Genomic DNA, 14,639 nt, shown 5'->3' with positions numbered 1-14,639 from the left:
CATGATAGAACAAGGTATACAACTCAAATCTGGTGCTGAAGTATCAAGGATTTCCAGTGGATATTACGTAGAAATCAACCCGTGTTCGCCAAGTATAAAATCAGACTGTCTCTACCACACTCCAACTGTCCTCATCCCCCCAACCTCTTTAACCTGAGCGCCAATGAGAAGAGACACCCTATCTAAAACATTTTCCTCCGCTTGCAAAAATACACCCATGCTTCTTGCTCCTACATCATGGTCTTCGTTGTAGGGATCACCCCCCAGAAGGTATTCGACCATGTGGGTATGCCAATATCCCTCCAGAAACTCCAGGATAGAAAGACCAAGCTCGTCGAATTTCGCTTCGAAATCAATGACAAGCTGCTTATGCTTTTCAATTGTTTGTGCGTCCTCCTCCAGGATCTCTGTAATCTCCCCGTGGTCTCTGCCCTGCATCTCAGTTGCGTCTCTGCGATCGAGTAATCCAACCACACCGTCAATTTCAATGCAACACGTATGCTTGAGACCCAGTGCATCAAAGGTCAGGCATCTGATAAGAGCCCGGTTAACCCACGGCTCGAAACGGGCCCAATCGGTTAAGGAGTAGAGCAAGTGTCGGAACCAGAAAGATCGATCAGCGACCTGGAGCCACCGATCCCAACGCAGCGCCTGTCGCAAGGCCACGGAAACATTTGTACATCCATGAGGGGAACAAGCACAACTGCAGCTATCTATAATAGACATTGACGCAAAAATTCTACCTCTGTATTGGGAAATCCTGTTCTCCCAGCGTGACCAGTGAGTGTTGATCACGTCGCTCCTTTGATAATCCAATAAAGCCAGAAGAAACCCGACGATTTGGACTGTAATCAGATGGGAGACCTTTGCGCTTGACCGTGGCAGTCTGCGATTGACATCTGCGCCTTTAGAAATAAACCACGCCACTCGTGCCATGGCCTGCCATCCAAAGTAAGAATCATAGGTTACCATCAAGGGGGTCAAACCAGTTGAGCTTGGTGAGTCAAAATCCTTGAATCCCATTTTGAGCAACTCCTCCATGACTCTGGGAGAGAGGGTCCGATGGTGGTAGATGGATGCATCCTGTGTCATCACAAGAAGTGATCGATCAATTGTGTTGCCACGAGCCACAATTGCCGCACTTATTTCCGAGGCATGCAAGTCAGGCACTGTGCCCTGATTCAACCCGAACTCCCCGAGTCTCCTTTGTGGTAGACACGACTGAGCCAGCTTCCATAGTCTCCACCGCCGCTGAGCTAGCTCACTCACGAAGAGGGACAGTAGTTGCCCCGAGCCAGCAGCTTGTAGGAGCGGTATTTTCATATCACATCCCGCTTCAAGCAAAAGCCTAGTCGAATCAAAGAAACATTTGCAGTCGACATCCTCTTCAGCGAGAGGGCTAGGACACCCCCAGGATTGAATCAACGAACCTTCAACAATTGCTCCTGATCTCAGTAAGATTTGCATGCCTGTTGGCCACCCAAATGCTAACTGGAGTAAGGAGCAGCCGCACACTTTGGTATTGGGAGAGATATAACCAGATTTCAATCCATCTCGCAACTTTTGATCAGATTTTTGAAGAATAATTTTTGCGATTTCGGGAACAACGATAACTGGGTGTGTCTCAGGTCAGCTTTCAATTTGAGGTTTAGTAAGAACATCAGTACATACGGTCGTCATTCCGCAACAAAATGTATTTTACGTTATGTCGTTCAACGTGATTCAACAATCCGTCGTCTAGGACCAAGGGCCCACCGTGCTCAACGAGGTACGAGGCCAACAAGTACTCCTCGTCTCGAAAATAAGTGAACCCAATCAGGCTTTTGAGGACTCCTTGTTTGGACGAGTTATTTGGCAAGGCGCCGCTACTCACCAGGAACCTGGTAAGCTTATTGAGACCGGGAAGTTGAAATCGCTTTGTCACAGAGCTATATGGTACCAGTGCCTGTATTCTGTCAGAGATGCAGACTAGGCATATAGATGAGCACATACGCACATCCACGATTGAGGTTGTAGCATAATCGGAGGGACAATATTTGTGGTAGAATATATCTGATGGCGCTGCCTTTCCATCAGCGAATGCTCGTTGAACCTGACGAATGCAATCCTCGATGGCTCTGTCGAAATCAGAAGCTGTCAACATCTTCGAGCTGGGCAAGTGCATGAGTGTCAATTCCAAAAATCTCCCGTCGTATTCTCGAATAGTCTGTAGGTTCAAGGTGGGCGCAATCGAATATCCCCCGGCCCCATTCGACAATGTGAGAGATGCGGTTACGGCGACACGAAGAAAGGAACTGAGGTACTTGAATGATTTCGTAGAGGTGTCTGTTTTTCCCCTGGAATTGGAAGTACGGCATGATAGAGTGGAATCAGCATAATTGGTGGTTTCAGAGTTTGAATTTCCAGACGCCGCGAGAGTGACATTCGACATGTGGTGCATGTCTTCGACTGATTGTTTATAGTTGATTTGACTTTCACACCACGCTTTTAGTAAACTCGGAGGTGGCATCACTTTCAGATTCTCCTGTTGGGCGATGCACTGTATATCTAGTTAGCCATGTTAACTTCAGTTCTCAGTAGATGGTCTTACCATTTGCAGCACTTCTTGGTAAGTTGCTCTGTGCATCAATGTTTGCCTGATATTTCCCTGCAATGAAAGTCTAGATACCCGGGTAAGACAACTTCAGCTGGAGATCTCTCATTCATACTCACAGGATCAAACTGGTTTGCAAAGCGTTCTGAATACAATCCAGGTCATCAATAATCCCTCGCAAACTATCCCTCCGGAACGGGTAAATGGCCCTCTTCAGCTGACCCTTGATTTTCTTCGGGAATTTGTCTGGGATGATCGGCAAATGTTGATCGACCGTCTCCTTGAGCCTATTCACCATTCTCTGAAGGCCCAAAGCTTTCTCCGCGAGGTCAGTAGCAAGCTCTGGATTCGAAACCCGAGCATCTTCGATAATTTCACCGAGGGCTCTAAGAGGCCTTTGGAGCCCCTCCGCTCTGCTCTTGATTCGTTGTGCATCCTCGTCGTAGCTTTGGTATGCTTGGCAGTACGTTACAAGCTGTTGGGCGACTTGCAACCCAAGCGAAATGATTCCGATGGCGCCGGTCGCTGCTGAAAATGGGTCAGCCATGGCCCTACCAATACTGGCAACTGGAGATAATAAAAGTAGAAATTTCGAAAGCGAAACAGGGGGTTTCTTGTGGTCTGAAATCAGGTAGCCGCCTTCGATGCAATGCCCGCGGGGCTAATTGGGGCCGTTGCGTGGCACCAGCCACCCAGGCGCTTACATGCATAAGTCGACAGCGATGGTACAAAGCTGACGGCTAAAAAGCTCCTACTTGGATCTATCTAAGACCAAGGCGTTTTTCGCATTCTTTTGTTGCATCATGGCGAGAAGTCGTACAGCGAACCGCTATCACATTACACTAGGGCCAGGTTCCCAGAGATAATCTTCATGCACACGCCATCTTGTCTGTAAGTACATGGATAAACTATGAAGGACAATAGCGGCCACTGGAAAAATGCACAATTATGCATATTCTAAGAATGGCAGAAAGTTTAGATACCTAAATTACTATTATAGCGCCCATATTAACGTACATTAAATTCTGTTCTGAACTACACATGTCTCGGCTGTCTCGGCTGCTAGCGACCATGAATATGCACCATGTGGCTTTATACAAACGCGTAGGATAGGCTCCTTACCGGATTCGTGGTGGTATAATGTACGAAGCCGAAGTGCTTCACACACCGCTCGGTATAGCTACTCATTTTCCCCATAGAGAGCTGAAGTAGTGGATTTTTAGGGTCGAAGCTAACGCCCACAAGCCTTGCTGCAGTCTTCGCTTGTTCAAAGGATTGCTGATAGTCTTGAACATTGGGATGGTAGTAGTTCATGATTAGCTTCCCGAAGATTTTTCCCTATGATTTGGAATTGATTTCCGACTTTGGGAGGAACAACGTAGGAGTTAATGGAAAGCCAGGCGGACGAATCCAACAATGATGAGCACGTCATTCGATCCGATGAGATTCTCCTTTGTCCCTCCTGCTCTACTTCAATTCACCCCCGTTCCCGTGGCTTTCAGACAAGACTTCTTCGAGACACACGGGGCATTCAGAGAAGAGGGGGGCCATTAAATAGATGCGATTGGGCTGAGCGGGTAATTTACGATCGGCATTGGTATCTCCACCTGCACCGTGTCTGATAACCCCAATCTTCACATCTCTCACCTGTCCCCTTCGCAATCCCTGCCAGTACTGTCTTCTCTCTTCCTTTGTGGACCTCCTGATTAATAAATTCCGGTCTATGTTGGGCGGATACTGTGGCGATTTACTTGTAGAGCTTGAGGAACTGGCTGCATCGAGAGGGGCTAATAGATCTAGCCACTGACTTCATAGTGCCTGGAATTGATGAGTACGAAAAGAAGGTTTCACGGCGCCAACTCCGCGCTCTACCTGGACAATTGGTGTCAAGTACCACCCGTGACTCATGAGGATCTGTCCAGTTGGCCTTGGTGGCAGTCGTCGCGTGCAACCAATCCCCATGTTCTCATTTCCACGTATAGTATCTATCTCCGCAACGTTGGGGCTCACTCTATGATTGATGCTTTGAAACGGGCCCTAACGACTATGGTGAGACACCATTGACCAACCGGGGCCATCGCTTTGGCGCTGTTGGTGATGAAGTTTGCAGCTTTTATGGTAGAATCTCTGATCGACATTTCAAGATGCGAATTCAGTAATTGGCCTGGAGATGTGGGCCTGGAGAGGGGAAAGCCAGGCCATAGGCCTCATGTACGGCCAGGCTCCAATATACTTTGTACTGAATAGCAAATATTTTCTCCAATGTAGCCCTGTCGCATACATCTTCCGGGAAGCTTTCGCACTTGCTCAATGTTCTGATCTGTGAATAGGGTGCGACATTATGTGGCTTCCGAAGATGGGCTAACCCTTTGGAATATCACTGTATCAGGTCAGAAGCTTAAATAAACACCGGTCTTAATTGCAAAGTGAAGCGCATTCAATTGTATGATGCTATCTATTCGCTGCGTATCCGAAACATGGCCAACAGGAAGAAAACCCGTACCGACTTCATACCACAGTATGTTCGCTGACTGATCACGCTAAGAGCACAGGGAAAATTGCCCCAAACGCCCCGCCCCACAAGGCAGAAAACCAGCACAACCAGTCAGACTGCCCGCAGCCACGGGGTGAATGTGCAGGGATCTACCCGAAACTCTAAGCGGTATACTTGAACATATTTCCCACAATGCTAGAATGTAACTCATTTACTTTTTCTATACGAACGAGAATGTGGAAGTTAAGTATGTAGGGCTTTTGATATGCGTAAAATAAACGCCGGCAAACCTTTCCGGTGGCGGGGATCGAGGACTACTGTAATTGGCCGCCTCTGTATATACTCGCGCTAGCCTAACATTATCTCGAGAAACACCAAATTTTGAGACTTCTAGCATTTCCAACCCCTGTCAAATCGACATTGAGCATGAGAGAAATAAAGTGCAGATTATGAAGAGATGGAAAGTTTGATTCCATCACTGACATCAGAATATATTCGTAATTTTATTTCGATCTCATAGCAGACTTTATTAAGCGAGGAGGCGTGCAAACAAGGCTTGATATAGTCCACCAAAGTCACAAACTGTTTACCAAAAAGAAAAGCTTGAAGAAAGCAAGTCGATCTGCAGCAGACTGGTGTTAAAATATACTCGAGGTCGCGTGTCCCTGCTGCCCGTTACATAGGACTGCTAAGTATTTCCTTCGAGGGACTTAAATGGTTGTCACGCAGCCCAGCTTAATTTTTTTCACCAAGTTCCGATTTGACAAGTCGGGAGGTATTGTGCCAATACTTCCCACATACTTTAGAATGCCACCATGTCACAAATGTATTCCATCCCGTCAACACCACGAAATCCTTAATGGAATGCATGGCTTGTGGGCTTAAGCTCTAGCGAGCATCGCGGTCCTCTTATGGAATGGACCTTGTGTGTGCGGCATCGACCCATGGGTGGATTCCGGGGAGTGACCAAGGTTACAGCTGTGCTTAGTGACCCGTTGTGTATATATATCGGCTGGCCTATCTGTGAAAGGCGTTCTAAAAAGTTGATGGTTCGAATCTCCGACACCAGGAACACATTCATTACGGTTTTGACCTGCAAGTTCGGGTCTTGGCAAATATGTCGGCCAATATGGTAGCCTCGATAGTTTTACCACGCAGTCGGGCTATGCACCACAAACGAAACGTCTTTCTCGCCCTCGTCATTTCGACATTCTGTGGCAATGTTTATTCGAACCCACAACACTACCGCGCTTCCTGGCCTGCCGCGGTTCAGGACCGTTGGGCAATGTTACGGGACGAGCGCGCGTTGCATGGGCACCCACCCACCACCCCCATCAATGACGGTGACGGCGGCGTTCAATGCGGAACGCCGGACGACAGCCAGCCCATGTGGTTCACTCAAGGCGGTTGCAGCCTTGCCAGTCAAGACCTCACCTACGCCGACATGAGCGGTAATACCACTGTCATCCGCATGGCCGAAAAGGGGGATCTTATCAAATTGACTTGCGACGACGTGTATTGCCCGATCCCAGCTCAAGTCGACTGTTATGAACAGCCGGGTATCTGCTCGGTCGATGAATGGTGCATGATTGACATCCACGAGAGATGGGGTCCGTGGGCCATGAACCGTGATGGATCTACTCCCCAATGGGAATACTGCTACAGTGCTGCCGATTTCGTCGCGAACTCTACTGACGAGGCGTTGATCTCCAGCTTCAATGCTGATTGTGTTGCCAGCACCGTTGGCGACTACGGCATCAAACTTGGACCCAAGATCGAAGCCTGGAAACCTATAAGAGGTAGATGCGTTGCATTCCGAAAAGTGGAGGAGAGCTGCATTGGCAACCCGCTCGAGTTTGGCCCTTTTGAAGACGAATTTGGTCTGAACTATGCCCGGGAACAAAATGGTTGGCCGTTCCCTCGCCCACTCGTTTGCGGTCCCGGACTTACCTGCACGGGTGCTGACTATGAGGTCCGCCCATCAACCTGTGTTGTCCAACGCCCCCCCAATACGTGCTTTGCTGGTCCGTGGTGGGATTCCACCCAGTGTCCGAGAACAGAATCTGATGCTCCAAAAGGCGGCCTAACCATGAATCAGGCGGTGGAAGCTCTTCGTAGGGTTATCTTATTGTATCCAGGCGAGATTGCCTCTGCTGGAGAATGCGCCTATTGGAATCGCACTAGTAACGTCGGCGTGAGTGTGCTCGCTACACAGCATAGGATCTACAACATAGCCGCTGCCCTGTGGCCGACCCAACTCTTCGATAAAATACCTAGTTTCGAAGAACTTATGCAACTGATTCCGGATCCCAATCTTTACGGAAGTCCCTCGGATTGCGTCGCCCAAGCTGACGTTCCTGGCTCGGACATAAACAAAGCTCTCGCTAGCGCGGCCACGCTTACCTCGCAACCTAACCAAGTGTGGTCGCTCGTTCACTTCCTGATGCACAACCAACAAGCTCCGATGAGTCCTAAGAGTGTTGCTGCCTCACGAGCACTCGCCGCTCACCTTTCGGAAAGCTTTTGGTGTGACGACTGTCGGGGCTTCTTCTCAGTTGGCGTTATCGAGGTATACGGACTCCCGCCTCTGAGCTCAAATCCTGAAGATCATGCCCAATGGTGGTGGTACGGCCACAATGTCGCTTCAGAACACGTCGCCACGACCCGTGGTGGCCATCCCTGGATACATGAATTGGGGGAGCCAGACGTTGCTTCGTTCCAGAACCCCTACTTCATGACCTGGAAAGATGCTGTGGACATGTGGACATACAACAATTCTTGAATGAATCGTTATCGGGGCGATGTTACATCAGTGTGATTTATTTCTGGATCTTAATTAATTTGCCATGCATCTCCTAGAACTGCGCTATCATGGACGTGCCAAAAGTGGTGGTCATCGTGGGCAGTCGATCCTTAGGATAGTACGCTTGCCATAGCCGGTAGCCTCTGTTATCTATAATGCAGAAAATTCTCTGCCAATTAACATATCACGACTAATCTCGTGCTTCGAAGCGGCTAGGTTAGGCGCTATCCTGGATTCAGTACTAATGATTGATTGTTCATAATCTTTAAACCAAAGGACAACATTAGCCCAGTGGTGGTCTACTAAGCCTCTAACCGGAGCCGTTAGTGTTAGGGGTTCGTATTTATCGCTTAAGTTATCTTAAAGGTCGTTGTATTTATATATAAATTAGGCTGATCAATAAGGTCTTTAAGTAAGACCTATAGTCCTTCGGTATTAGTTAAACTACTACTAGGTCATAGTTTAGTACTAATTTAGGAAGCTTACGTTAATAGAAAGATCTAGGCGTTCTTAATATGTATCTTTCTTAGAGATATCAACGGGTTATCGGGCTCATAACTATTAGTACAAGCTGATACCATATAGCCTAGTATATAGAGACGACTAATAATATTAAGCGGAACCAATATAGATGAATAAGATTGATTGATAGATAAGGAAAATAGGGGGAAGCGCTGCTGTAGACTATCCCCTCTAACATAGGCGTATCGCCGATACTCGACTGTTACAAAGCCTGAGTTACTACAAGTTAATCCCTAATTATATACGAAATACTAAACGAGTATGAACCTATTAGCAACCAATCAGTTGCTAGCGGTAAGTTATCCCTTCATCTACTGACAGTATGTAACGGAAATACACTCTGAACCCCTGGGCCCTCCGCGCTAGCGCCTCCAATCCATGTCTTCCTATCTACCCAAATACTACTTCATACTACTACTAGCGCTGATCACCATCCCGCAAGTATAACCCTTCGTCCTTATCCATCGGACTCACGCCGGGGATGCTGGAAGCTGACCAGGAGGCTAGGTGAGTTCACCTCACCCGATAAGTACTCTCCGATCCCCAATTCCCAGCTCATTCCTTCCCACAGTTCCAATCTCCCCAATTCCAAACTTCAATTCCAAACTTCAATTCCTTACCCTCTGTCCTTCCCACCCCCTATTCCACACCCGTCTACCCCAACATAAAAAATGGCAGACACCGAAGAACCCCCCATCTTCGCCAAATACCCCTCCCTCCGCAAGATGATCGGCCACGAGGAATCTGAGATCGTCGAGTCCCACGACGGGCGCGAGATTACCCTCCTCAAGTACATCTACGCCCACCCGGAGCTAGACACGAAGCTCCGGGGTTCTCCAATGGCTATTTTAGGGGTGATGGACGAGTTCGCCGCCCGCGAGGATTTTCTGATTAATATCGGGCCCGAGAAAGCGGGGAAGCTAGCTGTCTTGGTGCGGGAGCATCAGCCGAGGGTTTTGGTGGAGTTAGGAGGATATGTTGGGTAAGTCTTATCTGTCCTTTAGTAAAGATGTGGAGGCTAGGCTCAGTTAGGCTAGGTTAACGCGTATGGTGTTGGTGATAGGTACTCTGCTATCCTATTCGGAAGTATCCTGAAGGAGATTTGGGGGGAGAACCCAGATGATGCGGAGCTAGAGGACGCGGACGAGGATAGCGCGGCGGCTGGTAAGGGCAAGAGGAAGGAAAAGGCCAAGCTCTACAGCATCGAGATCGACCCCCTCATTGCCTCCATCGCCATGAACCTCGTTAGTCTCGCAGGCCTCCAGGATCTTGTCGAGGTCGTCGTCGGTGCCTCCGCGCACACCCTACGGCGGTTCCACGAAGAAGGAACCCTTGGCGACGGGGGGATCGATCTGCTATTCATGGACCACGATGAGGCGCTATACGAGGCAGACGTCAAACTAGCCGAGAAATTCTGCTTTTTGGAGAAGGAAGGCGCGCTGGTCATCGCCGATAATGTCGTGCGGCCCGGGGCACCGGGGTATCGGGGTTATATGCGGAAGAACCCGCGCCTCAGTAAGAGTTGGGGGTTGCCGGGGTTGATTGTGCCGGGGGATCTCGAGGTTTGTTTTCCTCGTTGCTTCTTGTTCTTTGTCGTAGGTGGGGGGAATATTCTGATTGACTGACCGGCTGTTTGGTTGTAGGACGAGATAGAGATCAGTGTCGTGGGCCCCGGTGTGAAGTCGGTGGGCTAGAAGAAGAGGGGGAGAAGAAATCCAGCCATACGGTGGAGGAGGAGAACGGGGCAGATGAGCAGGCAAAGCCCGATCGGTCCTCGATGCACGGTGTAGCTTGTTCGGTGAGAAGACTAGGTAACCTTCATGGACGGGGGTAGCTCGAGCCTGAACGTATAGCCTTCTTTACGATAATCTTATATCGTCCGCTTGCCAAGTCGGATAGCTTCCGACTTAGGCGGTCTAGTCCCTAATGGCGTGAGGAGACAAAGACCATATCACCTAAGTCGAAATCAACCTCTCGGCAGTGTTTATTCGCTTGCGTGCGCCAGCCTTGCCCTGGGAGTGGTTCTGCTCGTTATGTTCCTGCTCCAAGCCGCGTTCAACGCTTACTCCCCTACCTCCGCCGACGAGATCTCCACTCCAGCCCTTCCAGAGCAGCGCGGAGAGCTGCGCTACGCTCATGGTCTACTAATACCAAGAATTCAGCAGAATTCAGCAGAATTCAGTCCAGAATGCGGATATGAACTGTCAGCCACGGTCTGACATAATCCAGACATGCCTACCCATCGAAAGAGATACATCATGAATAATTTAGCCATTTCTTCCGCGGTAGTAGACTTATGGCATAGAAAAGACACTTACCGCTTGCCCGTACTACTAATGGCCAATGTTTGGTGTGGGGCCATGTGCATGGATGCTGCTGGAAAGGGGGGGAAGCAGCTGGGTGGGTTAATTCGCGATATCCCGAGATATGGAGAGTCGACGATCTCTATGCCGGTATAGTTTCTTTTTTGGGATTCGTCTCCCCGTGTTGGTCTTAGTGGTTCAATATGGATTTTCTTTAGGCACAAAGTCTAGGCTTCACCCGGAGCCCGACGATATAAAGCTATCCCCCCCTAGTTTTAACGCCGGGCGCTTCGACGAGCCCGACCAGTAGGAAATTGGCGAGAGTTTACATTACCTTTCTCTTCGTAACGATATATCCAATTGCCTATATCCTTCACGAGGGGCCTGTCTACTATCTACTATGGACCAGCATGTTTAGACGGCAGATGCCCCCAGTGGTATAGTGTGTAGCAGGGCCCAGCAATCCTCCTTCGCCGTATCAGTGAAAACAGAGAATTAGCCACCCGCGCCGGCCCAGTTGAGCTTTCGGTCACGGGTAGTGGTATTATCGATCTTCGTGGCGACTTCTGTCATCCTGAGTGCCCTGTCTGGTCTTGGTCGAGAAGCCCCAAGACCAAGCACGACCGTCTGTATCAGTAACGAGCGAGTGGTCCGAAGCGGCGGCAACCACAACGGTGTTAATCCGGGGTGGGCTCGATGAGGATTCGGGGGCGTCCACGTTCATCCTTGATAATCGAATCCTCGGGGAGAGAGTCCACCTTCAGGCCGCTGTCTGCCGCCCACCACCCGCAGACCGACGGCCAGACCGAGATAGGTAACCAATGGATGGCCAATGACTAAGAGTGATGGTCAATGAGTACCAAGATAATTAGTCCCAATGGTTGCTGATGATTCATTTCGCTGCGTCTGCTCTACACCAAGACTCACCAAAAAGGTCCCTCTTCTTTGTGGAACGAGGATACGAGTCGAACGAACCTGGTAAGAGACCGCCGAAGCGATCGGATACGCACAAGGACTATAGCGCACGTAAGCGAACAAACACCGCCGAGAGGATGATTTCGACTTGGGTGATATGGTCTTTGTCCCCACACGCCATTAGGGACTAGACCGCCTAAGTCGGAAGCTATCCGACTAGGCAAGCGGACGATATAAGATTGTCGTAAAGAAGGCTATACGTTCAGGCTCGAGCTACCCCCGTCCATGAAGGTTCACCTAGTCTTCTCACCGAACAAGCTATACCGTGCATCGAGGACCGATCTATTACCAGGTTAGATCGAAGACCCTCCGTAGCCGATACTAGTCAATGATCAGCAAGAATGGGAAGTCGAAGAGATCCTGCGGTCACGCCTGCACTACCGAAAACTGCAGTATAAGGTTAAATGGTTGGGCCATGACAATGTTAACGCTTGGTATCACGCCACCGATTTCAAAAATGTACCACTAAAATTGCTTGATTTGGTTGATGTTCTGGCCCAAGAGGGAGTTGATCTTGAGGTGCAATCGAGTGGTGAGCGCTACCACAAAGCTGGGTGATGTTCTGGCCCGAGAGGGAGTCGACTTTGCCTAGACGAATATCAGTGGTAGTAGACTGGACTGGCTCTTTAGAGGACATAGACACACATTTGGGGTCAGAGTGGTTGATCTCTTGCGATTGCGAGAGGTAGTGATCGTGGGCGTGACCCGGGCGTTGTTATCAGCATTTCACTCTGCGCTGACTGGGACCTCCTGCGTCTCTTTGGGTCTTAGCTCTTCGGGCGAGGGGGATATGGATCGTCGGTATCTCCCTCTGCCTTTGTCTTCAACGCCGAAAGGGGAGGGGGATATGCTCCGCTTAACGACCTTCTAGAGGTTGATAAGGCACGCTGGTGAATCCTCTGGAATAAAGGTTAGGGTAGGGCTGCAAAGGTCTGCGTACCCCCGTGAGTGTGCTAGTTTTGTCAGTATAGATAACCGTCACCAAGCCCAGGGTCTCGACTATCTTCATGCATGGACTTGACTACACGTTTGAAGCAACAGCCGATTCTCTTCGTCTCAATCGATCTATAAGCTGGTATGACCCGGGTGAAAGTTGGAAGTCTACGTACGAGGAACAGCTACTCGCAGACCTGAAGGACCACCGCCCCATCCTCTCTAGACATGATTACTGTCTGACTGGGGCAGAGTACCAGTACAAATCTCTGATTATGATGCATCATGTGAGTCAGGTGGAGCACAATTCCATCAATAATAATCTCTATGCGTCGGGAGATGTACAGTCACGAATATACGAGAAGTGGGAGCCTGCAGTATATATCAAGCCGTGGCCGCCGAGAGTTGTGGGATATGGACCAGATTTGCCAAAGTGGGCGAGGGATCAAGAGGAATCCATATTTAGCGCCTACACGGAGAAAAATACTACCTAAGACAGGGGATTTCTGGGATGAGTTGACATGGTGGGGATTGGATGGCTGCCAATTCCTAGAAGCACCTATATCCGAGGGCAAGTGGTGCAAACTATGTTGTCTTCTGCAACATGCCTGTTTCTGGTGCAACAAACACGATTCAAAACGAGCCTGCCGGCTTTGCAGGGAGGAATTCCCTCTGCGGGTTTTGATTCAGCTTCCGCGGGGTGCCCGCTACTATCCAAGATGTATGTTGAAAGACCAATGATTACTTCAAATATCTCTGAACTTGTTTTGTTTCGGTCGTATGGTTTCATTGCACCCATTTTAATTCGCGTGATATGATAATGATGCTTTTATTACGAGATCATCGGAGGAATCCAAGATGTCCACGAGTTATAAGGAGGGGTCCTGGTCTCGGGCCAGGCCTTTCGCGCAGAGTGAAATCCATTGGAATAACAGGCTGAGAGCGAAAAAGGAATACAAGCCTTGACAAATCATTGAACCTCTTGTCTGTAATCCCCCCCCCATGTTTGAAGCCCCGAGAAATCACCCTGATCAGCCGGTACCATAAAGATGACAAGACGGTGTTCGAATGTGATTGACGGCAGTGCTGAATTGGAGTTCGACGATTTGACTTGAATGGAGGATCATCTATTGGTATACCTAAATTAGAATGCAAAAAACGCCTGCGCTGCACAGCCCGACAAAAAGATATGAACATCTGCCCAGATCAAAATACACCATAAACTTTTTTTCTTTGATCACAGCCATAAGATAACTTGAGGCTCGGAAATTTCGCACCAAGGCCGTATAAACGAAAACACCCATGACAGCTGGCCTATTTCTTCAGAAGCAGGTAAACATGGTCGATCCGCAGGGGAGCTGTTTTCTTGTAGGGGCCCACCAGGTAAAGCAGCAGGCCGCCGAACGAGGCAAGTACGGCCCTAATAAAGACGCGTTAACACATTTCTGTTGCAACTCGAGCATAATACCTGGGAAGATCTCACATTCTATCCTTCAAAGCATCAGGATCGACATCGTGAAGCTCGACATCATGAACATCCTCCTTATTGAAAGGAGCCTCCTGAAACCGGTAAACCTTGCCATGGCAAACATAGTCATAGTCATTTGCGAGTGTTGGCTCGCCATCGCTCACTTCCCGCCAGCTTGTACGGCTGTCCTCCTTGCCGTCGAGGGACAGAGTCGAAGCAAGAGCCAGAGACAGCGAGTCGCCCTTGGCGCATGGGTAGAGCTCGGTGTTCACATCAAGATGGAAGTGGATTTTTTTATCGCTGGTTTGGCAAGTGATGCGTGAGACGCGGTCGTACTTCTGGGAGTTGACGTCCGTGATCGTGAACGTGTCTTCGAAGAGGATCGGATCGGACATTTCGAGATTTTAGTGCGCCGCAGCGACTTTCTGAGAGCAAAGATGGCGGTTGGATGTTTCGTAAGACGAACAACAGCGAGGTCCTAGCGACTCGAGGGTCTGCAGTGGTTGAATTGGCGCTGGGAGGCGGGTGGTTGGAGAGGGTAGGGACGG

General features: G+C 49.3%; 4 protein-coding genes across 4 annotated transcripts; 1 reads left to right on the top strand and 3 right to left on the bottom strand.

The window, feature by feature from the left end:
* Positions 1–111: 111 nt before the first annotated feature.
* N7482_006915 (uncharacterized protein) lies at positions 112–3,140 on the bottom strand (the record flags this gene model as incomplete). Its single annotated transcript, XM_056689040.1, has 5 exons — positions 112–1,613; positions 1,672–1,945; positions 1,997–2,539; positions 2,591–2,660; positions 2,713–3,140. The coding sequence occupies 5 exons, from the start codon at positions 3,138–3,140 to the stop codon at positions 112–114; spliced, it is 2,817 nt and encodes a 938-aa protein (XP_056541469.1).
* Positions 3,141–6,375: 3,235 nt separating this feature from the next.
* On the bottom strand, positions 6,376–7,069 carry N7482_006914 (uncharacterized protein; the record flags this gene model as incomplete). Its single annotated transcript, XM_056689039.1, has 2 exons — positions 6,376–6,877; positions 7,038–7,069. 2 exons carry the CDS (start codon positions 7,067–7,069, stop codon positions 6,376–6,378), a joined length of 534 nt encoding a protein of 177 aa, XP_056541468.1.
* A 2,014-nt stretch (positions 7,070–9,083) lies between these two features.
* Positions 9,084–10,106, top strand: N7482_006913 (O-methyltransferase; the record flags this gene model as incomplete). The annotated part of the gene is made up of 3 exons (XM_056689038.1): positions 9,084–9,394; positions 9,476–9,974; positions 10,056–10,106. The coding sequence occupies 3 exons, from the start codon at positions 9,084–9,086 to the stop codon at positions 10,104–10,106; spliced, it is 861 nt and encodes a 286-aa protein (XP_056541467.1).
* Positions 10,107–13,937: 3,831 nt separating this feature from the next.
* N7482_006912 (DNA-directed RNA polymerase core subunit RPB8) lies at positions 13,938–14,486 on the bottom strand (the record flags this gene model as incomplete). Its single annotated transcript, XM_056689037.1, has 2 exons — positions 13,938–14,043; positions 14,107–14,486. The coding sequence occupies 2 exons, from the start codon at positions 14,484–14,486 to the stop codon at positions 13,938–13,940; spliced, it is 486 nt and encodes a 161-aa protein (XP_056541466.1).
* Between the last annotated feature and the right edge of the window lie 153 nt (positions 14,487–14,639).

Source organism: Penicillium canariense (assembly GCF_028826845.1).
Source record: "Penicillium canariense strain IBT 26290 chromosome Unknown utg000004l_segment0_segment0, whole genome shotgun sequence".
Taxonomy (NCBI): domain Eukaryota; kingdom Fungi; phylum Ascomycota; class Eurotiomycetes; order Eurotiales; family Aspergillaceae; genus Penicillium; species Penicillium canariense.
This window is presented reverse-complemented; position numbering and strand designations above follow the sequence as displayed.